Below are 26,635 nucleotides of genomic sequence, written 5' to 3'. Positions count from 1 at the left end.
TCAAACCGACTCTTGTTGCCACGCCTCCCAGACTGTGATTGGTTGAGCTGAGCTCAGAGCAAAGTACAGGGAGGAGGGGTCGATAATGCTATGTGGAAGGAAGGAGAGGGACATGAGAAGAGGAGAGAGAGTGGGGAAATGGTAGGCTGGGGGTTGGGGAAGCAGAGGAGAGGATATACGGAGCTCTGCAAGCCTGAAGGGACAGCCTGGCTAATGAAAGAGAAATGCTTCCCCCAATACTTTAGCCAAATTTGTGTGTTGCAAATTTGTTGTGACTCCTGGCAAACTGAATTCATACTGACAAAGTCCCTAGTTTCTGAAGAGAGATGCAGGTAACTGCCAAAATAAAGGAAACACCAACATAAAGTAGGGCATTGGGCCAACATGAGCTGCCAGAAAGGCTTCAATGCACCTTCGCATAGATTATAGTGTCTGGAAATGGGGTTGGAACAAATTATTTTCAAAGTTCTGAACCGGTTCGAACCCCCCAAAAAGTGCCTGTTTAGAACGTTCCTTTCTCTTCCCTTTTAACCTCTGAAATTCCTAGTAATAAAAAAAATCATATTAGAATCCAATAGATTCCCCAATAGAAATCCTATCAGATTTTAGAACCCATCCTATAGGATTTTATCCTAGGGGATAGAATCCTATAGCACCTCTCCTATTGGGATTTTATCCTATAAGATTGGTTCCAAAATCTAATATGCTTTTTTTCAATTGGATTCTTGTATAGGAATCCTATAGGACTGGTTCCAAAATCTGATTGAATCACTCCCATATTGTGGTGGTGTGTTGAAGAGGTTGAGAACCTCAGGGAATTACCGCTAGTGTAAGTAGGCAAAGAGATGGAGACACGAGAGAAAGACTGTTTCTCAGTTTACTTGTTATTTAACCATATTTAGCTGTGAGATTATCCAATAAAGCTACATTACATTATTATTACATAAATTATTTGCACAAATTTCCTGTATGTGGACAGTATGTGTTACTAAACTACACAGCGTCACGTTTTGCCCACATCGAATTGAGGGTAATTAATAGAGGTCGACCGATTATGATTTTTCGACGCTGATACCGATACCGATTATTGGAGACCCCAAAAAAAACCGATACCGATTAATCGGCCGATTTTTTATTTGTAATAATGACAATTACAACAATACTGAATGAACACTTTCATTTTAACTTAATATAATACATCAATCAAATCAATTTAGCTTCAAATAAATAATGAAACATGTTCAATTTGGTTTAAATAATGCAAAAACAAAGTGTTGGAGAAGAAAGTAAAAGTGCAATATGTGCCATGTAAAAAAGCTAACGTTTAAGTTCCTTGCTCACAACATGAGAACATACGAAAGCTGGTGGTTCCTTTTAACATGAGTCTTCAATATTCCCAGGTAAGAAGTTTTAGGTTGAGGTTATTATAGGAATTATAGGACTATTTCTCTCTATACCATTTGTATTTCATATACCTTTGACTATTGGATGTTCTTATAGACACTTTAGTATTGCCAGTGTAACAGTATAGCTTCCGTCCCTCTCCTCGCCCCTACCTGGGCTCGGACCAGGAACACATCGACAACAGCCACCCTCGAAGCATCGTTACCCATCGCTCCACAAAAGCCGAGCAGAGCAAGGGGAACAACTACTCCAAGTCTCAGAGCGAGTGACGTTTGAAACTCTATTAGCTCTATTAGCCATTTCACATCAGTTACACCAGCCTAATCTCGGGAGTTGATAGGCTTGAAGTCATAAACAGCGCAATGCTTGAAGCATTGCGAAGAGCTGCTGGCAAACGCACAAAAGTGCTGTTTGAATGAATGCTTACGAGCCTGCTGCTGCCTGCCACCACTCAGTCAGACTGCTCTATCAAATATCAAATCATTGACTAAATTATAACACTATACTTGTGTATTGATTTTAAGAAAAGTGTTGATGTTTATGGTTAGGTACACATTGGTGCAACGACAGTGCCTTGTTCGCGAATGCACTTGTTAAATCACCCGTTTGGCGAAGTAGGCTATGATTCAATGATAAATTAACAGGCATCGATTACATGCAACGCAGGACAAGCTAAATAAACTAGTAATATCATCAACCATGTGTAGTTAACTAGTGATTATGTTAAGATTGATTGTTTTTTCTAAGATACGTTTAATGCTAGCTAGCACCTTACCTTGGCTCCTTACTGCACTCGCATAACAGGTAGTCAGCCTGCCATGCAGTCTCCTCGTGAAGTGCAATGTAATTGGCCATGATCGGTGTCCAAAAATGCCGATTATGGATTATTGAAATCGGCCCTAATCAATCGGCCATTCCAATTAATCGGTCGACCTCTAGTAATTACACATCCTTTTAAACTCAAATGAGTAATGCTAATATAAACATTTATAGTGATCACAATGACACAACATCGATTAAACACAACATGTTTAAAACAGATCAATATCATTGGTTTTAGGATTTATAATTTTCGAAGTCAAATCGCTGGTCTCACACCAATACATGGATTTGAGTGTTAAACTAACAGCCAACCCCTGTCACTGTTGATACGCTATGGTGGGTACTGATTCCTTGAAATTAAATGACAAAGCAACTGATGTGTTTCCTTTGATGTTTCGGGCAACCTCCCAAAACTTCCATCCGGCATTCTAGAATTTAGATGACTGTCTTCAGCAAATTCTCTTCTAGCCAGTGATATACAAATTATTTTCAGATTCAGTGTGGCCTTTGAATAGTGTTAGTTTAAACAGTGCATTCACACCGTTTTCCCCTTGCTCTATTGATTTCAAATTGATATCGATATGAGTGATTAACCAAATAGTTGTGTTTAACTTTTTATAAAAAGTTAGTCAACGGGAAGCAGCAACAGCATCATTTTCAATTTACATTTCAGGAATATAAATGGACTTTCAACATTAATGTCCAATAGTAATCTTCTTAATTCGGGTAAAAACTGCTGAATGAGTCCAAAAAAGTTATGCAATATATTTATTTTGAGGATCTACCATAAATCATGAAAACAGGGTTGACTTGCCTATAATGTGGCACATATATTTAGCAATAACAAGCAAGATAAACTTTTCTCATTTGCTATAACGCTGAAGTGACTCAAAAACTATGGGACACTTTTAAATGTGCCTTTAGAGGCAATGCAATTCAGTACTCATCTATAAAACAAAAGCAATTTAGATCAAAAGAGTCCATATTAACAAAGGAAATTGAAGGACTAACAGTACAGTTAGATATCAATAAAAACGGTACTATAGAGGCACAGAATAAGTTAGAGGAAAAACAAAAAGAAATGGAGGAACTTATTCAAGAAAGATCCAGTGTAATAGATTATAAAAATAAAGCGAACTGGATGGAATATGGGGAGAAATGCACCAAATTCTTTTTCAATCTTCAATTCAAATGCTACCAAAAAATATGTATTAAAACTTGTTACAAATGATGGAGTCACACATGATTCACCGGATGATATTTTGAAAGAGGAAGTAAAGTACTTTGGGAATATGTTTTCATTTCAATCTCCTCCATCTCCACTAACTGAAACTAATTGTATGGATTTTTTTTCCTAATAATAATGTAAAATTAATATCTGTACAGAAAGACTCATGTGAAGGACAAATTACAGAGGAGGAACGCTTGAGGCAATTGGGGCCTTTAAGGATGGGAAAACTCCAGGGCTGGATGGCATACCAGTGGAAGTATATAAAACTTTTTTTGGTATACTCAAAGGACCATTGTTGGCTTGTTTTAACCACTCTATATAAATGGTAGATTATCAGACACGCAACAAGAAGGTCTGATATCATAAATAACTGAAACAGGACCCAAGTGGTATATATAAAGATCCAGTCCATTTACACTTCAGTGTTGTGATGCAAAAATCCTAGCAAAATGCTTGGCACACAGAATTTAAAAAGTATTGTCAGATATTATTCATCCTAATCAGACAGGTTTTTTACATGGACGATACATTGGAGATAATATAAGACAAGTACTGGAAACAATAGAACACTATGAAATATCGGGGACACCAGGCCTGGTTTTCATAGCTGATTTTGAAAGGGCTTTTGATAAAGTACGACCTGAGTTTATATATAAATGCCTAGAATATTTCAATTTTGGGGAATCTCTTATAAAATGGGGTAAGGTTATGTATAGTAACCCTAGGTGTAAAATAATAAATAATGGCTACATCTCAGAAAGTTTAAAACTATCTAGAAGAGTAAAACAAGGTTGTCCACTATCGGCATATCTGTTTATTATTGCCATCGAAATGTTAGCTGCAAAGATTAGATCAAACAATAATATTAAGGGATTAGAAATCCGTGGCTTAAAAACTAAGGTGTCATTGTTCCCTGATGATTCATGTTTTCTTTTAAAACCACAATTGGAGTCTCTCCACGGCCTCTTAGAGGATCTAGATACTTTTGCTATCCTCTCTGGATTAAAACCAAATTATGATAAATGTACCATATTACGTATTGGATCACAAAAAAATTCACATTTTACATTACCATGTAGTTTACCAATTAAATGGTCTGACGGAGATGTAGACATACTCGGTATACAAGTCCCAAAGGAAAGAAATGATCTCACTCCAATAATTTTTTATAGAAAGTTAGCAAAAATAGATAAGATCTTGCTACGATGGAAAGGAAAATACCTGTCTATTTGTGGAAAAATCACCCTGATTAACTCCTTAGTTATATCCCAGTTTACCTATTTGCTTATGGTTTTGCCTACACCTAGTGACCTGCTTTTTAAATTAAATGAACAAAAAATATTCAATTTGATTTGGAACGGCAAACCAGATAAAATTAAAAGGGCCTATTTATATAACGATTATGAATTCGGTGGGCAGAAATTATTAAATATTAAAGCATTAGACCTCTCACTAAAGGCATCAGTCATACAAAAGTTATACTGGTTCTCTAGTCATTTGGTACGAATGTCTCATCCTATATTCAGGAAGGGCCTTTTTCCCTTTATTCAGATTACACCTGCTCACTTTCAGTTGTTTGAACAGGAAATAATCTCCAAAATATCTTTATTTTTTAAACAAGCCTTAGAAAGTTGGTTGCAATTTCAGTTTAATCCACCTGAAAGGACGGAACAAATAGTACAACAAATATTGTGGTTAAATTCAAATATACTAATTGATTAAAAAAAATGTATTTATCGAAGAAATATTTAAAAAAGGTATAAATGTAGTGAATGATATCATAAATAGGACTGGTGGAGTTATGTCGCACATGCAGCTAACACAGACATATGGAAATGTCTGCTCTACCCAAAAATACAACCAATTAATTGCAGCATTACCACAAAAATGGAAGAGGCAAGTAGAAGGGGAAAAAAGTAAGGAACTTGTATGTCGGCCCTGTATTAAAGAACAGAAATGGTTAAAGAAAAGTGTGCTAAATAAAAACATATACCAATTTCATTTAAGGACCAAAAAACTGCCAGCTGTGCCATATAAATTGCAAAATATTTGGGAAGAGATTTTCGATGTACCCATTCCATGGCACATGGTTTATGAATTGATACGCAAAACAACTCCGGATTCAAAACTTCAAATTTTTCAATATAAATTACTATACAAAATTCTTGCAACTAATAGAATGTTATATATATGGGGGATACAATCTTCCCAGCTCTGCAGATTCTGCTGTGAGGAGGCAGAGTCAATAAATCATTTATTTTGGTATTGTCCATATGTAGCTCATTTTTGGTCACAGGTCCAGGAATGGCTGAAGAATTGCAACATTTGCCTAGAACTAACACTACAGATAGCAATACTGGGTGATTTGAAAAGTCATAGTCAATCAATCAATAATATTATTATTATTTTAGCAAAAAAAAGTATTTTTAATTTACAATCTGTAGAAGCTATGAGAATAGGAAGGTTCAATTATTTTGTGAAGCATGACAGCACAGTTGAAAAATATATGGCAAGTAGAAATCCGAAATGGATGATGTTGAGAGACAGATGGGAGGGGTTGAGTGGAGCTGAAGGGTGGGACAAGATAAACAATGTAGGGCATAAGGGATCTGTAGAATGTATATAGGTTCGGAGCTTTTGTGAAATAGCATAGTTACAAATAGACATCATCAAACTGGATGGACATCAGAAATAGAGGAAGGACTAAGAACAAACAAGAGAGAACTATTGTAAAGTAGACTGTGTCTGTAGAGTGTGTATAAGATGTATGGATTGAAGGTAGAAGCAGAAGTGTTTATTAGTTTACTCCAATTGGGGGATTGGCGGAAGGGTTTGCAGGGAATAATAATAAAGGTATATTCTTTAAAAAAGTATGTATGTCTATATAGGTATGTGTATGTATATATGTGTATATATATGCATGCGTGTATGGATATATATTTTTACCCAAAAAATATGGGGGATTGGAAATGATGCAGACAATTACATTGGAAGCAACATTCTTTCCGCAATATTAAGCTGATCCACCCTCCAAAAAAACAACAACACTGCAAGCATGTGCTAGCTGTGACATTATCAGTCACTCTTAAAGGGACAGGCTTTCTTAAAGGTGAATAAAACAGAAATGAATATATAACTGTTGTTGTATATGTTGTACAGTATATGTATATGTTAATGTTGTTGTATTGTACTCAAACATTTGATTTACAATACGAAAAAAGTAGTCCAACGGAATTCCAATAGGATTCTGATAGAGGTGACACAAAATCCTATAGGATTGCGAGAATCGTAAAGGGTCTAATAGGATTAATTTTGATGGGCAGGTAGTCTACACACACATGCACACCCACTGGTAAAGATTTCCAGCTGGCAGGCAGATGTTGGAATAAGTTTCAGAGTGACTGTCACGATCGTTTTAAGGACCAAGATGCAGCGTGGTATGTTTCCATCCCTTATTTTGGAAAACTTTAAAGAACAAAACATCAAAACGAACAAATGGACCGTGACGCTAATATAATGCTCACAGGCAACTATACATAGACAAGATCCCACAAAGCACAATGGGAAAATGGCTACTTAAATATGATCCCCAATCAGAGACAACGATTGACAGCTGCTTCTGATTGGGAACCATACTAGGCCAACATAGAAATCTAATTCACCTAGATAACCCACCCTTAAATCACACCCCGACCTAACCAACATAGAGAATAAAAGCTCTTTATGGTCAGGGTGTGACAGTGACAGAGTGAGGGCTTTGCATTGACACTTTGTTGTGATTTTTGTGGGACTGACAAAAAGAATGCTCGGATTGTAAAATAACGTTATTAGCTGGTTCCCATGTTTTGAAAATAACAGTTCTGTTCCAGAACAGTGTAGATCACTTTAATTTCCGGTTCTGGTTCTGTTCCTCAAATAATTGTGTTATTTTCTGGTTTTCGGTTCTGTTCCCTGAACCGGTTCCAACCCTTGGTTTGGAACTCTATTGGAGGGATGTGACACCATTCTTCCATGAGAAATTCCAACATGTTGTGTTTTGTTGATGGTGGTGAAAAATGCTGTCTCAGTCGCTGCTCCAGAATCTCTCATAAGTGTTCAATTGGGTTGAGATCTGGTGACTGACACACATACACTTTAACTCCTCTATGCTCCGTTGAAGCCCCTCTTTCAAAGTCATTGAGATCTCTTCTTCTAGCCATGGTAGCCAAAATAATGTGCAACTGGGCATTTGTATGCATGACCCTAACCATGGGATGTTATTTGCTTAATTAACTCAGGATCCACACCTGTATGGAAGCACCTGCTTTCAATATACTTTGCATCCCTCATTTACTTAAGCATTTCCTTTATTTTGGTTACCTGTACATCTCCCTCTTTTTGCAATACATCTGAAAGTCAAATCTTGCCAGCCAGAACCCCATTACTCTCTGATGGATCAGCGGTTGAAGGCGCAAAAATGCAGGTTGAGTTTCCCAGTTTCCCAGCTCCCAGGCATAGAGTAGTGAGCTATTGTAATCAGAGTGAATGAGGTGTTCTGAGACTGCAGTTCAACAACAGCCAGATAGCTTCTGGGAGATGGTTTGATAGATAACTCAAGGTCACTTGCGGAACCCATGTTCTCTGATATTGTGAGTGAGACATCTCACAGTGGGATTCACCAAAACTTCTAAGTAGCTCGAAGGACTAATCATACACGTCTGTCGGTGACAGACAGGTTGAGTGGTGAATGAGGGAGCCCCTCCCCTCAAACCTAGAGCCACTCGATTGCCCTCTGATCATTCTTGAGCAATACTCATACTCATGCAGGGGAATGTGTTGTGTTGAGTTGAGTCACTCATAATATCAGAGAACTGGGGTTACGACATCTGACAGTGGGATATGGCCAACTCCTGTATCGCACATGCTCTCCAAAGCCAAGCAGTCTCAATATCAACCCTCAGATGCCCGACACTGAGAACAGTATGCGCCAATGAAGGCGCATTGACGTTATAAAACCTTATAAAATTATGAGAGGATGCCCAACAAGCCGCATCACAAATCTCATTTAAGGAGTGCCTAAGAACAGTGCCTAAGAGGTAGCCATACCTCTGGTGGAGTGAGCCCTCAGGCTGTAAGCCCTTGCTATTATTTGGACAATATAATAGCTTCCACAATCCAATGAGACAACCATTGACAAGAAAGGGGCCTGAGGGCTGGCAGGGATGCACCCAGGTCACAAAGAGTGGCTCGCTCTTGCGCAAAGCTCTCGTCCTTTACCATAGAATAATGCACAATGTACGTACTTGACGCAAACGTCTAGCCTCTCCTCTTCCATAGAAGGGAGAGGCGGCGGGTGAAATCTACAAGCTCCAAGGCGAGACAATTGTACTTGCCGTTAACCTTGGGCATGAAAGCTGGGTTGGGCAACAAAGTGACCTTGGAAAATCCCCAGGCACACTGTTGGCACAAATGGTGAACTGAGTGCATGTAGCTCACTCACTGGCTTTGCAGACATAAGGGTGACCTTATGAGGGGAGATATTTCATCTCCACTCTTTCCAGCAGCACAAAAGGCAGCTGTGCTGAAGGATATTTAACAATACCCACTGGGCACAGAGTCAGTTCAACGTCTAGTTTTGATTTAAATTTGGTTGAGTTGTCATCTAAGGTGAATTCAACGTGAAATAAACAAATCATTTCACCATGTCATTCGATTTAGGTTAAAACGGTCTTCAAGAGCATGCTGGCTCAACCAATGATGTATATAAACCCTGTATGGCTGATGCTATGTATTGGCCATTGAGAGGTTTTGAAGTCACTGGTGGACCATATTGGTACTCCTCAGTAAGAGCAGTCCTCCATAGGAATGACTGGAATTATACAGTATATCTATGAAATGTTTAAAGGACAAAATGACATGTTTTAAAGTATTTTAAGTTAAAAAAGTGTCTTTTTATATGTTTTATTTTTCTGTTTATCTCACATAACATTATTTAAAGGTATGCATTAAGGTGCCTGTAATAGAATACATGTGGCAAAAATGAATGTAGACATTAATAAATGCATTTCTAGAGCTTTCAAAATCATTTTTACAACTGTGGGGGAGTGCCAAGATGGAAACACGGTGGTTTCAACACAGCACCCCTATCAGTAATCTAGTGTATGTATAAATCATTGGTCTAGATCAGGGGTGGGCAAAATGTTTGGCTTGAGGGCCACATTGTGATTTTCAAAGGGATGCATTTCTTTCAGAGGGATGCATTTCTTGGAGAACCAATTGTTTGTTCAAATCAATTTGCGGTGGCCTCCTGAGTGGAGCAGAGGTCTAAGGCACTGCATTGCAGTGCTTGAGGTGTCACTACAGACCCGGGTTCGATCCCAGGCTGTGTCACAGCTGGCCTTGACTGGGAGACCCATGAGGCGGCGCACAATTGGATACAATGAAAGAAGAATCTGGGTGAGAATCCACAGGCCGGATTGAAGTGGGCCCTACTTTGCCCCCCCTTGGTCTAGATAATTTATATTTAAAGGTAAAAAAATGAGATAGGCCTATGCGGACATCGGCATAGCAGATGTTTTGGTGGTGTTGGAGGTGGAACTATGTTAGAGCCATCAAATTGGTGAGCATGATCTTACGGTCATTGTCATGAAGCCACACCCGCCCAACTCGTGTTAGATGTTCAGAACGAGAAAATTTAGTTGTAATACAAATAATTACACTCAAATTGAAAAATCATGACATGAAATAATGAAGATTTATATCATCCTAATTGAGGTGTAGATAACATCTCACATTCCAGTGTTCCAACTTGTAAACAAAGTTGCATGGGATTTCAGTTAATGTGACTCAGTGCAGCCAATAGCAATGTCCGCTTTAGGTATAATGCCAGGAGCCACTGAATTTGACAGCTCTAAGGTAGTTGCACCTTCGATACCGCCAAAACAACCACTATCCAAATGTCGGCTAAAGCGGATCTGATTGAATAGAGCCCATCATTTGTAAAAATTTGACAACCAGTTTGTAAGCTCTTAAATGATAACACACTCAGACGTTTTTCTTTTCCAGTGACCAAGGAATGGAAGTCTCATGGTAGGGTGGGTATTTAAAATGGGTCAACTTTGAACAAATATATCTCCTAAGGGTTTTTGCATTCAGGACCAAAAAGGTATTTTCTACTTCTACCATGGGCAAATATGTATAGAAAGTTTGTTTGAATCAAAATGGGTGCCGTCAAAAAGTGATTGAAATCAAATGGAACTACCCAATAGACAAATCCCATGAAAGGGCTAAAGGCTTGGGAATTGGAAGTAAGTGACGTGCCCCCTTCATGACATGACAAGGGGCGTTTTCACACTGTGTTCTGTCAAAGCCTATATGACAGGCCGAGATAGCGGCTAGATAGACGTTAACAGTGGAAAAAGTCTTCCCTCTGTCCAAAATGTCCTGTAGGAAGCATAAAACCCCGGATACAGAGCATTGGTAAGGAATTATCTGTTTTCGGTCACACCACACCACTCAAAATCGCACCCCTTATTTCGAGCATGTAGAAGGGGCCTTAACACTCTGGATAGTCTCAATGACTCTGAGAGGCAAGCCTGTCACATCCAGATTTAACCTCTCATGAGCCAGGCGTAGAGGGCCATGGCTTCTGGGTGAGGATGGAAAATCTTTCCGTTCACTTGGGTCAGCAGATCCCTGCATAACGGGAGTTGCCAATGCTCGCCATGTTAGCAGGAGAATGATGTCCAGAGCTTACCTTCCCTCAAGGGCCTACCGAGATGAGGGATAAGCCGCTGAGGGCCCGTATTTCTAGAATGAGGCAAACACCTCCCCCTTTTATGAGAACCAGGAAGTACCGGGAGTAGAAGCCGAGGTGGCTCTGTGTCGCTGGTATCGTCTTGATAGCCCCTTTGCTTAATAGAGAGGAGATTTCCTGCTCTAGTATGCCTGCTGAGTCGCCAGTTGCTACTGATTCCAAAATTCATTTGAAAACTTGTGGTCTCAGAGCAAACTGCACTCGGTTTGCCACTTAGGCTAGATCCAGGGCTGGTCTGCGCATGTGCACAAGTTCCCTGCTCTGCTGGTGAGTTGCCCACAGGTTAGTAGGATGCTCGCTCACCAGTGGTGCCCGATGGAGCGAGTCCCCTTTTCATAGTTTTTTCGCTCTGTGTCCTTGTCATGATGCCTGGATACAGCAGAGGCTGTTTTTATTGAAAAGAGGAGCGTTAACACACTGGAACATGGGGACAATGCATGGTGGCGACTGACAATTGTTCTTCCTGCCCCGGCTGCTTGAACTAGAGCCAGGGGGAGATCCATAGCACAGCACTCGGGGATAGGGTGAATTCTCTGTGTCTTACATGAGAGTGAACGCATGAAAATGGGTCCCTGCACAAAGGGAAAGGTTTAAGGAGTACAGATGTGCCCTTCCCCCGTAGTGGGGGAGGGGGGAGGAGTCTGTGCTCTACCAGACAGGTGACAGGCCAGAACACGAGCTGAACTGTTGGCCGCTCTGCCGCAGGGGGCATACCCCTAGGTTGGGCGCCCCCTTCCTCACTGCAGGGGAATTGCCCTCTCCCTGCCACAAAGCTTTGACTTGTGGTGGGGTAGGCTAGGTAGCCATGATTCCCGGATCTACGCGGCAGACAGAAGTTGAAAGCTTCGCATTCCTCCTTTTGAAGTTTGCACTTCTGCCGCATGGCAGCGACAACAAACAGTTCCTTTGCTCGACAGGAGCGTCAAGGAAATCGTCTTTCTTCTTGTCCAACAGGCTAGACAGGTTGAGCCACAAGGCTCTCTCCCCTACCACTGCAAGACTCATGGCACTGCCACAGCCTTGAATGGCGCTTCTGGAAGCTCCGAGGTTGAGGTCTCATCCAAAAGGTCTGGGTTAAGCTTGCCAATCGATAGGGGATTGTGTATATCTAGCATCAAATTGGCCTAGTAAGCCAGTAGTACGGACGTACCATTCATCGCTCGGACAGAACAGCAGATATGTATATCTTTTTGTAGATAGACGCAGAGAATTAGTCCGTCTTACCAGGGAGAGAAGTGCCTGTCATTGACGATGGTGGCTTGTTGAGGTCCAGCTCATCCATGCCTTTGGCATTCATGTTGCCGTGTGATGCTAGCTACAACAGGAGACGAAAGAATAAAGCGGTGAAGCAAATTATTACCCTTTCGGTAAAGTCACCACACCCAAAAGACGAGAGCTGATAACCCTGCACTTGGCGGTGTAACCTTAACGTCACACTGTGAACAGTTAAACAGGAAACAGATCAAGTCATGCTGAGGAGAGCTAAGTAGAACTTTTCTGTGAGGTAGAGAGGTGAGAATGATCAGAAGGCAGGCAAGCGGCTCTTTATAGTGCTGTCAAGACAACTGGAAACTCTGGGGAAAAAAACAAGGTCAAATTATGAAGTCAGTGATCTTCAGGTCGGAAAGTCGGAGTTCTAGAATGATGCCAAAGTTTCCGACTTCATAATTTTTCCCAGTCTGAGCTCTTATTTTGAACGCGGCATTAGTATGAGGGAAGGAGCTCGCTCATCCTCCACTTACCTTTCTCCGACAGGCACGTATGATTGGTCTTTCGAGCTACTGAGGAGATTCTGGTAAATCCCACTGTGAGATGTTGAAACAAATAATTGAAAGGGAACTAAATTATTATACGGTAGGTCTTGTGTGGGCTTGATAAGGAGGCAACATGCGGATTCTATTTTTTTTTCATCCCAATATAGACAACGCTGGATCAGTGCTGCTTTTGAAATGAACACTACTTGTCCCCTGAACAAATGAGGGATTAAAGCAGAGATCTGTAGTACATTAGATGGTTGATTGGAGGAAGTGAGCTGTTGACAGCAACACATTGAAATCCAAGGGATATATTTGTCTTTTTTCTCAAAGCTGAGATGTATCCACCCACAGTTGTCTATATATTTAGAACTGTTAGGCTTTTTGTGTATTGGACAGCAAGAGCCTTTCCCAAGCATAAAATACTAATGCCAGCCTAATAATATTCATGTTTCATATAATATCCCTTATTCTCTGATGGCAGTTGGCATAACAACTGAACAAGCTTCTCTTGAGCCAAGAGTCTTGGCTCCTAGTTATATTTCCAGAATGTCAATTATCTTTCCTTCTTGGCCTTGATAGAATAAGCTCAAACTCAGTTTGGGCTTAGAGCGTTTCAGTTGTATTTTTGTTAAATAAATGTCTCCACCTCCTTGCATAGCAATATATTTTTTAAGCTGTAATGTTGCCCTGAAATGTTTGTGCTAGTTTCGTAAATGTGTGATATTTCACATACATTTCTGAAGTGTTATGAGTCCCATAAGAAAGTCATTTAAATGAACTTAAATACAGGTATTTACATTTTATCTCAGAATTTACTCGATAAACACAGCACGGTAAGAGTGGCTGTAGGGATATTTCCTCCAATAGATAATGAATCAAATAAAGGTGGATGGATGTAGCCTGGTGATTAAGAGCATTGGGCCAGTAACCAAAAGGTTGCTGGTTCGAATCCCTGACCAACTAGGTGAAACATCTGACCATGTGCCCTTTGAGCAAGGCACATAACCCTAATTGCTTCTATAAGTCACTGTGGATAAGAGTGTCTACTAAATGACTAAGATGTAATATGTAGAAACAAGCTTGTATCAATACCTCTGTCTCCTTGGTCTATTGCCCTCCCAATGTCATGGCAATAAGACAATTAAGGTGTATAAATATGTAAATATGTCAACATCTCAGAAGGAGTTGGGTAATGACATTTCCTGCCCTCATTTGGCTAATCCCCAAGTCACCCCCAAATTAGAAACCTTAATGACAACCAATAAGCCACAGATGGTCAAACTCCAGGGTACACAAGCCTTCTGATCTTTCTGCTTCTTGTGGCATCATTTTACATGCCAACAATACATTACCTTGCCAGATGCTATTGGCCCAAGGGGGTGATCATGCCCATAACTAGAAGGTCAGGCCTTTGTGGTATGTTTAAGGGAGCTCTTGCCACCCCTTCTACACTCTGAGAGTGGGTTGCTTGGAGACTCAGGTAATCCATCCGGGGAGGCCATGTGGCAGATGTATCCCATTGCAATTCGTCTTCTGAAGTTGACATATAAAAAATTCAAAGGGTACAATCTCTTGAGAGGGAGCTGGCAAGCTTCCATTTTGAATGAGGACACTGTTTAAAGGGCTAGTTGACTCAAATTTGTTTTTTGTTAATCCTTTTTTATTTTAGCAGTCATGGGCCAGGAAATACTGTAAATACAGGCTTTCATTATTTTTGCTCCAGGCTCTGCCACAATGGACAAATCTAGCCACTCTCTAAATCAGCAATATTGACCAGAACTTAAAATGGTTGTAGAGTTCACTCAAAAATGTTATATTGCATGTTATCTTTGTGTTATTATTGTTTAAGGCAGGTGTCTCAGGTCACCCAATTATAATCATCTTAGTCGTTGCTATACCGTATTTGTTCATACTGTCTTTTTCCAGTTGCTACTCAAAGTGAGTGTTATTCTGAAAGGGAATAGCATGTCAGTCTCATAAAACTTCAACGTATTCTGGTGGAGAAAACCTCATTATATATCTGGATTAAATATTAATGCCCATAACATATTTATATATTACCACTAGGTTTTATGAAAATTCAGCGATTTGGTTAACAATCTGAAATACCTAATTGAGTTCTCTACTTATTTTTTTGGTATTTCAAGGATTTTGCTTTTTTTATTTTTTAAAACTCAAATGGGTTAAGACCCATAAGACATAGTGGTTATATGTACTTTTTCAGAAAAATACACTCGCTGTTGGCTACACATTTTACATACGTAGTGGCATTATCTTTTTGAAGAAGTTGAGGTGTAGATATAGGTTTGATAGCAAATGAAACATCCAATTTATTTGGTAGTCAAAATGAACCATGTAAACAACAGGATATATATGAGAACAGAGTAGCCACTGTATTGGTTAAGGTTTGAGAACAAAATCAAATTATCTCATTATAGCAAGCACACAAATGAGTAATTCTTAGATTTAAAAAACACTTTCATCTCCCAGATTCATTTTCACTGATGAAAGAGTTTTCATTTCAATAACTACTGTAAATCCCTCTTAATAACCAAATCAATGACACTCCAGAGTGTTACTGTAGAAAATACAAACCTCAATAGTTGATGCTGGTGCTGCTCATCTCCAGGAGTGTGCAATATAAGGACAGCAATAATCAACAAACTGTCTGTGTCTCAAATGGCCCCCTTTTCTCTTAATAGTGCAGTACTTTTGATCAGGGTACAAAGGGCCCTGGTCAAAAGTAGTGCACTATATATGAAATAGGGTGCCATTTGGGACATACAGTGCATTCAGAAAGTATTCAGACTACTTTCCCTTATTTTCCCACATTTTGTTACGTTACAGCCTTATTCTACAATGGATTCAATCAAAAATGTTCCTCGTTAATCTACACACAATACCCCATAATGAAAAAAGTAAAAAACTGTAAGAAATGTACTTGTGGTAGATTTAGTTTATATTGGAAAAGGCACACACCTGTCTATATAAGGTCCCACAGTTGACAGTGCATGTCAGAGCAAAAACCAAGCCATGAGGTCGAAGGAATTGTCCGTAGAGCTCAGAGACAGGATTGTGTCGAAGCACAGATCTGGGGAAGGGTAAAAAATTCTGCAGCATTGAAGGTCCCCAAGAACACAGCAGCTCCATCATTCTTATGCAAGGACAGACGCTGGGAGACGAGAAGCAAGTACAGGGAGTGAACATTTAATAAATAACTGACATGAAACAAACAAGGACAGCGTCTAAACAGGGGAAATATAATGACAATAATGCTGACATGGGGATCAAACTGAGGAACAGACAGATATAGGAGGGGCAATCAACAAAGTAATGGAGTCCAGGTGAATCCAAAGAAGTGAAGGTGCGCGTAACGATTGTGACAGGTGTGCGTAATGATGGGCAGCCTGGCGCCTCGAGCGCAGCCTGGGGCCTCGAGCACCAGGGAGGGGGGCGTCCCATCTAGGTGAGCCTGACAGGCCGGCTGATTCATGGGAGCCGGACGAGCCGGCTGAGGCATGAGAGCCTGACGAGCCGGATGAGGTGTGGGAGCCTGACAAGCCAGATGAGGCGGCAGAGGCATGAGAGCCTGACGATCCCACCGAGGCGTGGGAGCATAACAAGCCGGGCCGAGGCGTGGGAGCCTCACAAGTCGGCTAAGGTATGGGGCGGGAGTCTGATGAGTCGGCTGAGGCGTGGGGCGGGAGCCAACCGAGGCAAGAAAACCTCTTGAGACAGCTAAGGCCTGGAAGCCTGACGAGGTGAAGTGGTGAAGTGGCCAGACGGAAGCCACTGCTCAGTAAAAGGAACATGACAGCCCGCTTGGAGTTTGCCAAAAGGCAAAAGGCCAAAAGGCACCTAAAGGACTCTCAGAAACAAAATTCTCTGGTCTGATGAAACCTAGATTGAACTTTGGCCTGAATTGCAAGCGTCACATCTATAGGAAACCTGGCAAATCCCTACGGTAAAGCATGGTGGCGGCAACATCATGCTGTGAAGATGTTTTTCAGTGCAGGTGTAACCGATCTGAAATGGCTAACTAGTTAGCGGTGGTGCGAGCTAATAGCGTTTCAATTGGTGACATCACTTGCTCTGAGACCTTGAAGTAGTTGTTCCCCTTGCTCTGCAAGGGCTGTGGCTTTTGTGGCTTGATGGGTAATGATGCTTCGGGGGTGGCTGTTGTTGATGTGTGCAGCGGGTCCCTGGTTCGAGCCCAGGTTGGGGTGAGGAGAGGGACAGAAGCTATACTGTCACACAGGGACTGGGAGACTAGTCAGGACCAAAGGAAAGATGAACGGAGCAAACCTTCAAACTGGACAACGACCCTAAGCAGACAGCCAAGGCAAGGCAGACGTGGCTTCGGGAACGAGTCTGAATGTCCTTGAGTGGCCTAGCCAGAACCTGGACTTGAACCCCATCAAACATCTCTGGAGAGACCTGAAAATAGCTGTGCAGTGAGGCTCCCCATCCAACCTGACAGAGTTTGAGTGGATCTGCAGAGAAGAATGTGAGAAACTCCCCAAAAAACATGTGTAGATTGATGAGGGGGAAAAAACGATTTAATTCCTTTTAGAATAAGGCTGTAACGTAACAAAATGTTGAAAAAGTCAAGGGGTCTGAATACTTTCCGAATGTACTGTATATAGTGTATACCGCAAAAACCTTCCCATGTGACATGTGTTGCTGAAAGATCTCCCAAAAATATTGGATATCAAAAACCGGAGATGGTGATAGTGATGTTGCTGTCATGCTCTCTCCCACCATCAGAGCTCAATTATGGTGCAGGTCAGAGTTGGAAATGAATTGTATGGCCTTTAATCACAGAACCACTATACCGTTTGCGAAAGCCTTGCTCGACTGCTGGAAGAAGCTCAAGACTGCACAGGGAGATCATTCTTAGACCCAGACTTTGTGCCCTCTCTCCCTCTCTGCACCTGCCACTCGCCTCATCACCAGATGCGCTCATTTGCTCTTGTTCTTTCTACTCCTATGTGCAAAACCCCATGCAAACTTTATTTTCTTTGAATATTGATGACTCCACTCTTGCAAGTCTCATGCAACCACCATTAATAAATACATTGTGTCTGTGATAGCTCTAGTTATGTTTTGTCTATTATTCAGTCCTCCTGACATTCATTTATTGTTTACTTTAAATTGTTCAAATCGGGTGACCTAGTGTACTGGAGTTACCTCTGTTTTGACAGGGCAGATGCTGTAATAAAACCCAGGGCTGATGTTTATTTATTTTTATTAATACTGACAGTTTGTTTGGTCCATCGCAAGTCATCACAATATGTGGGCAGATAGCGACTGAATACGGGTTATTACTGTAGCCTATAATAAACACCTATAAACGTATTGGCGCGCAAATACAGTCGACTATCCCAGATTGCACTAGTGGGCTCCCAGATGAGCAACATCTTCAATGGCTTGATTTGGGTATTTCCAATAAAGGGGTCAGTGGTACTGCGCATTTTTGCATTTCCCGCTATCATATAACTCATACGCTGCATTGAAATGATCAAAAATCATCTTTAACCATGTGACAGGGGGATTTGGGGATTTATGCGAAATAAGCGCTATTTATTTTCCGAACAAAACAACCCGGAAATGTGTGCTTTGCCAGCGCATTCCCCCTCGCTCCTCTTCCTCTCGGTATTGAAGTGAAACCCTCGAACAGAAAGGAGACGGGGATACGAAGTAGCGGTGATGCGGGGCATGATGGGTCTGAGATTGCTTGTCTCACTCGCATGGATTCTTGCCTTCAAAGCTGCTAATATTCAAGGTGTGAATGCCGACGAGGATCAGTCCCAAGATATGGAATGCAAAATGAAAAGCGTCACCGTGTCTGCGTTGCCGTTTTTGAGAGAAAACGACCTGAGCATCATGCATAGTCCGTCGGCCTCCGAGCCCAAGCTTCTGTTCTCCGTCAGAAATGATTTCCCGGGAGAAATAGTCGTCGTGGACGATCTAGAAAACACTGAACTCCCCTTTTTCGTCCTAGGTGAGTTCGGATGATAGGCTGCAGTCTTGATGTTCAGTACACCCACATGCCCATGTTTCATAAACGGTCTATTATTGTGATTGGAAGATTATATCTGCCATGTCCATTATTACACGTGAGATGAGTTTGTGCAATATAATACACACTAGGCCTGGCTAAGATTGCTATATGCTATAATCATTTCCACGGTGTACTTTGAGGTGGCTACATGACGATAATGAACCTACTTCAATTGCTTTTTAGAACTGTAGACTCATGCATGGCAAACATAATCGAGCATAATGACTAGTAATACTGAAATTACATTGTCATATTAACAAAAACATAGCTGGTTTCAAGGTTATGTGCTACCAATCATTAGCAGTGATGGCTGAAAGTGCAGGACGCGAGCCTATTGATAATATAGCCTACTACATAGCCTACTACAGTATATCCACTAAAGTAAGGAAGGAATGTATGTAAGGAATGTATGTGAAAATATTAAATATTTGCGATCCTATTACCTCACTGAGATGAATAGACATATTATATGTGTTTACATGCTGGTGGAGTTAACAGGTGTAGCACTATATCACTACAACCGGTGTTCTTTACCATGTATAGACTGGCCTACTGTACATATTCTCCATAGTTTTACAGTTTTCAGATGGTAGACTCAGCTCTGTAGAATAGCCTTTATTGATACCCCCTCCGTATATACAACAAAATATACGTTTAAATAATGTTCCTTTTTACATGTTCACAAATTTAGGCAATGTTTTTTTTTTTGAACAAACTCAAGAATGCTTTGAGAGGGAAAGAACATAAGCAGAGTGAGTGGCGTTCACTTCAGAACTCTGGCTGCTGTCCATGGTGCTGATTAGAGAAGCGCACAACTGCTATAGTTCTATGGGACTCTTTGAATGTGGACTGTCCTTTCATATGGCAGGACTGTGCAGCGAGGGAGTGTGATATGGAACTAGGTATGCATCCCAAATGGCACCTGTGCCTTCAGAAAGTATTCATACCCTTGACTTATTCCACATTTTGTTGTGTTACAGCCTGAATTCAAAATGGATTAAATACATTTCCCCCCCCACCCATCTACACACAATACCCCCTAATAAAAAGGTGAACACATGTTTTTAGATTTTTTTGCTAATGTATTGAAATTGAAATACATAAATATCTAATTTACATAAGTATTTACACCCCTGAGTCAATACTTTATAGAAACACCTTTGGCAGCGATTACAGCTGTGAGTCTTTCTGGTTAAGTATCTAAGAGTGTTGCACACCTGGAATGTGCAACATTTGCCCATTATTCTTTTAAAAATTCTTCAAGCTCTGTCCAAATGGTTGTTGATCATTGCTAGACAAGTATTTTCAGGTCTTGCCATAGATTTTCAGGTAGATTTAAGTGAAAACTGTAACTTGACCACTCAGGAACATTCACTGTCTTCTTGGTAAGCAACTCTAAGTGTATATTTGGTATTGTGTTTTATTGTTATTGTCCTACTGAAAGGTGAATTGATCTCCCAGTGTCTTGGACAGACTGAACCAGATTTTGAACCAGAAGTCAAGCTTGAATTGGATTTGACCCAAATATAACAGTAAACTTACTTTAGTGTCTTGTTGCAAACAAACTTATTTTCACTCTGTCAATTAGGTTAGTATTGTGGAGTAACTACAATGTTGTCGATCCATCCTCAGTTTTCTCCTATCACAGCCATTACACTCTGTAACTGTTTTAAAGTCACCATTGGCCTCATGGTGAAATCTCTGAAAAGTGTCCTTCCTCTCTGACAACTGAGTTAGAAAGGATGCCTGTATCTTTGTAGTGACTGGGTGTCCAAGTGTAACCATCCAAAGCGTAATTAATAACTATACCATAATCAAAGGGATTTTCAATGTCTGCTTTTCAATTTCTTTACCCATCTACAAAACAGGTGTCCTTTGTGAGACATTGGGAAACCTCCGTGGTCTTTGTGGTTGAATCTGTGTTTGAAATTCACTGCTTGAATGAGGGACCGTACAGATAATTGTATGTGTGAGATACAGAGATGAGGTCGTCATTAAAAAATCATGTTAAACACTGTTAAAGTCCATGCAACTTAAATGTTTTTATTAATTTGTAAAAATGTCAAAAAACATAATTCCACTTTGACATTATGGGGTGTTGTGTGTAGGCCATTGACCAACAAAATCTCAACAAAATCTTACATTTTCAGTTAAGGCTGTAACACAACAAAATGTGGAAAAAGTCAAGGGATGTGAATACTTTCTGATGGCACTACTTTTAGGGACCCTGCTCATAGGTAGTGTCATGGTTCCACCTGTCACCAGAGGGCGGTAGAGACCGCCATAGAGACATTAACGACACTCAGGTGTGTCCAATTTACTCATTATGATTTCCCTGTTAAAATAAATGTGTTTTCTGTTGTCCTTTGCAGAAGCTTGAATTGTTTACCGTGTGCATTAGTTTCCTGAGTGCGTTCGTTCGTGTCCTGAGTGCGTTCGTTTCCTGAGTGAGTTTTCGAAACTTAATGTTTGCTGTTTTTACTGTGATCCTGCAGCTACCGTTTCTCAGTAAAGTATTATGTTTATTCTTAACCACTGATTCCTCATCTGATCTCTTCTCTGGACCTGGGTCTCAATCTTACCACGTCACAGCAAGATTCTGCCTCAACATGGACCCGGCAGAGATCACCCAGATTCAGAATGCTATAACCCAACAAGGGCCCAACCCTAACCCAGGAGGAGGCAATGCCCAAGTCTCATCGCCCAGTGCTACAGGCGTTGCCGTAGTTCCTCTAGGGAACCTGCACTGGGAACCCAAGATCCCAGCCCCCGAGCAGTATGACGGCCACCCTGGAGAATGCAAGGGGTTCCTTACTCAGTGCTTTCTGGTGTTTGAGCTACAGTCCTCCTCGTTCCACACCGATCAGGCCATGATTGCCTACATAATCTCTCTACTCTCGGGCAATGCCCTGGCGTGGGCAACTGCAGTGTGGGAACAGCAGCCACCATCCTGCAGCTCCACATTAGCCTTCACTGCAGATCTGTGATGAGCCTTCAACCATCTACTCGGCGGGCGAGAAGCGCCAAGCCGACTGATCGACCTCCACCAAGAGATGGCTGACTTTGCCATTGAGCTTCGCACCCTTGCCACGGAGAGTGGGTGGAATACTGAGGCACTGGTCACCTCTCTCCACCAGGGTCTGTCTAGGATGAACTGGCCGCTCGGGAACTGGGAGAGCACCTCAAGTCCCTGATAATGCTGGCCATCAGGATTGACAACCGCATTCGAGAAAGTGTGAGACAGCTCCTTTTTTGACACCACCACTGTATCCCGGTTTCCGGAGCACCCCACACCCCCCAGACCAGCATTGAGGAGCCCAGACAGCTGAGACGCACACGTCTGAGCCCACAGGAACGTGACAAGCGTATGTGGAGGTCTCGGCCATCTCCGTTCTACATGCCCATAGTTGACGGGAAATACCTGGGCTTGCCAGGACAAGGGGAGACCCTGACAAACTGTGCAGTTATTCCCCAGCTATCCCGTCACCATCTGACGCTACCAGCAACCCTCCATTGGGACAACCGTCAGCACCACATTCAAGCCTTTGTGGACTATGGAGCAACGAAAAATGTCAATGTCCCACCCCTCTGCAGATTCAAGCCCTCGATGGACGCCCCATCGGCTCCGGCCAGGTGGAATATCAGACCGAGCCCATTCTACTGCAGGTTGGGTTCCCGAGAACCCCCTTATCCTTGGGTACCCCTGGCTAGTGCTACATAACCCACTATTCTCCTGGTCCACAGGACACCTACTAGACTGGGGTAAGTACTGCCAGACTAAGACCCCCACCAGACTAAGACCCCCACCAAGAGCCTCGTCGTGTTCCCCGGTCTCCTTCCTGAGTACTTCAACCTCCGGGAGGCCTTCAGTAAGAGGCAATCCGCCACCCTCCCTCTTCATCGGACATATGACTGTGCCCTAGAACTCCTACCCAGCTCCACCCCTCCCCGTGGCCGTCTGTACTCCCTCTCGACCCCTGAAGCAGCAGTCAAATACATCCGGGAGTCGTTGGAGGCAGGTTTCATTCACTCCTCTTCATCCACAGCGGGTCAGGATTCTTCTTCGTGAGAAAGGATGGAGTTCTGCGTCCCTGCATCAATTACAGAAGGCTGAACAGGATTACGATTAAGAATCGTTACCCCCTAACCCTGATGTCCACCGCACTGGAGTTGGCCCATGGGGCCCAATTCTTCACCAAACTGGACCTCCGCAATGCTTACAATCTGGTGAGAATCAGGGAGGGAGATTAATGGAAAACTGCCTTAAACACCCAAGTTGCCACTAAGTATTTAGTCATGCCCTTCAGATTATCGAACTCACCGGCAGTCTTCCAAGCATTGGTCAATGACACGCTTAGGGATATGTTGAATCGGTTTGTCTTTGTTTACCTCGCGACAACCTGATCTTCTCCAAGACCCTTCCAGAATACATCCTGCATGTCCGCCAAGTCCTGAGACTCCTCCTGCAGAGTCAACTATACATCAAGATAGAGAAGTGTGAGTTACATGTATCCCAAGTTTCCTTCCTGGGCCACATTATCTCTATCGTCAGCATCCAAATGGACCCCGTGAAGGTAAGGGCTGTCACCGACTGGCCCCATCCTGCCTCACTCAAACAGGTCCAGTGGTTCCTCTGGTTTGCCAGACTTCCCCAGGATATTGTCTCGGATCGTGGGCCCCAGTCGCACGGTATTGGAAAGCCTTCTGCTCCCTGTTGGGGGCGTCGGTGAGTCTCTCCTTGGGATTCCACCCACAGTTGAATGGGTAAATGGAGCATGCCAACCAGGAGCTGGAGAAAGTTCCTCCTCTATTTTGTCTCCACCCAGACCAGCAACTGGAGAAAGTTCCTTGTCTGGGACGGAATATGCTCACAACACACTGCCAAATTCGTAGAGTGGCCAGACGGAAGCCGCTCCTCAGTAAAAGGCACATGACAGTCCACTTGGAGTTTGCTACATGGCACCTAAGGCAGACTAATCAGGACCGAGGGAAAGATGAACGGAGCAAAGTACAGAGAGATCCTGGATGAAAACTTGCTCTAGAGCATTCAGGACCTCAGACTGGGGCGAAGTTTCACCTTCCAACAGGACAATGACACTAAGCACACAGCCAAGAAAAGGCAGGAGTGGCTTTGGGACAAATCTCTGAATGTCCTTGAGGGGCCCAGTCAAAGCCCGGACTTGAACCCGATCGAACATCTCTGGAGAGACCTGAAAATGGCTGTACAGCGACGCTCCCTATCCAACCTGACCGAGCTTGAGAGGATCTGCAGAGAAGAATGGGAGAAACTCCCCAAATACAGGTGTGCCCAGCTTGTAGCATCATACCCAAGAAAACTCGAGGTTGTAATCGATGCCAAAGGTGCTTCAAAAAGGACTGAGTAAAGGGTCTGAATACTTATGTAAATGTCATATTTCCATTTATAAATTTGTAAACATATCTAAAAAGCTGTTTTTGCTTTGTCGTTATGGGTTATTGTTGAAACCATTTTAGAATAAGACTTTAATGTAACAAAATGTGAAAAATTGGAGGAGTCTGAGTACTTTCTGAATGCACTGTATAGTGTGATACTATAAAGTGAGGCCTTTGGGGAACAAAATACATTACAAAATTGTATTTGTTCAGAACGCATGGCCAAAAGAGTGAGACAACAAATCCACATCAGTGGAGGCTGCTGAGGGGACGACGGCTCATAATAATGGCTGGAACGGAGGAGATGGAATGGTATCAAACACATGGAAACCGTGAGTTTGATGTATTTGATATCATTCCGCTCCATCCATTACCATGAGCCCGTCCTCCCCAATTAAGGTGCCACCAACCTCCTGTGATCCACACATTAATGGAGTCTGCTCTGTAAGTCACATTGCACCACATTTGTGGGAGGGGCCATGTACCAGCTTTGTTAGCACTAACATACCTTACTCAAAACAAGGCATGCGTGCTGTATCGTTGCTGTGTTTGCAATCACGTACAGTATTTCCATGCTATTTAGTAGGCTAAACAAGTATGTGTGATTGTCATCATCATGTAGTAATGAGTCTGATGGTAGTATGCCTCACTAGTTTGCTTGAGGCAATATTGCTTGAGGCAAAATGGAGTATGACACCACTGTACAATATCCAGGATTTTCTTTTCATAACCCATAATGACAAACTTTCCACTTCCTGCCGGTGACTAGCATACACATAACATGATGCTGCCACAACAACACTTGAAAATACAGAGGATCAACAACATTGCATTCACTCAACATTACGGGCCTGTATGATAAAGTGAAAAGGAAGCCTTTTTCTTCAAAAGTAACTTCCTCACCATTTTAGATAAGCATGCTCTGTTCAAAAAATTCAGAACTAAGAACAGATACAGCCCTTGGTTCACTCCAGAGCTGACTGCCCTCGACCAGCACAAAAATATCCTGTGGCGGACTGCAATAGCATCGAATAGTCCCCGCGATATGCAACTGTTCAGGGAAGTCAGGAACCAATACACGCAGTCAGTCAGGAAAGCTAAGGCCAGCTTCTTCAGGCAGAAGTTTGCATCCTGTAGCTCCAACTCCAAAAAGTTCTGGGACACTGTAAAGTCCATGGAGAACAAGAGCACCTCCTTCCAGCTGCCCACTGCACTGAGGCTAGGTAACACGGTCACCACCGATAAATCCATGATTATCGAAAACTTCAACAAGCATTTCTCAACAGCTGGCCATGCCTTCCGCCTGGCTACTCCAACCTCAGCAACAGCTCTGCCCCCCCCCGCAGCTACTCGCCCAAGCCTCTCCAGGTTCTCCTTTACCCAAATCCAGATAGCTGATGTTCTGAAAGAGCTGCAAAACCTGGACCCGTACAAATCAGCTGGGCTTGACAATCTGGACCCTCTATTTCTGAAACTATCCGCCGCCATTGTCGCAACCCCTATTACCAGCCTGTTCAACCTCTCTTTCATATCGTCTGAGATCCCCAAGGATTGGAAAGCTGCCGCAGTCATCCCCCTCTTCAAAGGGGGAGACACCCTGGACCCAAACTGTTACAGACCTATATCCATCCTGCCCTGCCTATCTAAGGTCTTCGAAAGCCAAGTCAACAAACAGGTCACTGACCATCTCGAATCCCACCGTACCTTCTCCGCTGTGCAATCTGGTTTCCGGACCGGTCACGGGTGCACCTCAGCCACGCTCAAGGTACTAAACGATATCATAACCGCCATCGATAAAAGACAGTACTGTGCAGCCGTCTTCATCGACCTTGCCAAGGCTTTCGACTCTGTCAATCACCATATTCTTATCGACAGACTCAGTAGCCTCGGTTTTTCGGATGACTGCCTTGCCTGGTTCACCAATTACTTTGCAGACAGAGTTCAGTGTGACAAATCGGAGGGCATGCTGTCCGGTCCTCTGGCAGTCTCTATGGGGGTGCCACAGGGTTCAATCCTCGGGCCGACTCTTTTCTCTGTATATATCAATGATGTTGCTCTTGCTGCGGGCGATTCCCTGATCCACCTCTACGCAGACGACACCATTCTATATACTTCCGGCCCGTCCTTGGACACTGTGCTATCTAACCTCC

The 26,635-nt window shown here is 42.4% G+C and overlaps 1 protein-coding gene across 10 annotated transcripts in view; it reads left to right on the top strand.

Annotated features, from left to right (window-relative positions):
* The first annotated feature begins 18,325 nt into the window (after positions 1 to 18,325).
* Positions 18,326 to 26,635, top strand: part of astn1 (astrotactin 1) — a 245,798-nt gene continuing 237,488 nt past the window's right edge. For 5 of the 10 annotated variants that reach the window (XM_031807160.1, XM_031807159.1, XM_031807153.1 and 2 more), the window contains exon 1: positions 18,462 to 19,013. In XM_031807160.1, coding sequence (XP_031663020.1) covers positions 18,719 to 19,013 — 295 coding nt within the window. In that variant the 5' untranslated portion in view covers positions 18,462 to 18,718. Of the gene's footprint in view, positions 19,014 to 26,635 lie in introns of all 10 variants that reach the window. The other 5 variants (XM_031807161.1, XM_020463544.2, XM_031807157.1 and 2 more) reach the window with 2 other exon arrangements.

This window comes from Oncorhynchus kisutch, linkage group LG27, assembly GCF_002021735.2.
Source record: "Oncorhynchus kisutch isolate 150728-3 linkage group LG27, Okis_V2, whole genome shotgun sequence".
NCBI lineage: Eukaryota > Metazoa > Chordata > Actinopteri > Salmoniformes > Salmonidae > Oncorhynchus > Oncorhynchus kisutch.
Note: the sequence above shows the minus strand (reverse complement) of the source record. Positions and strands in the feature narration are given on the sequence as shown.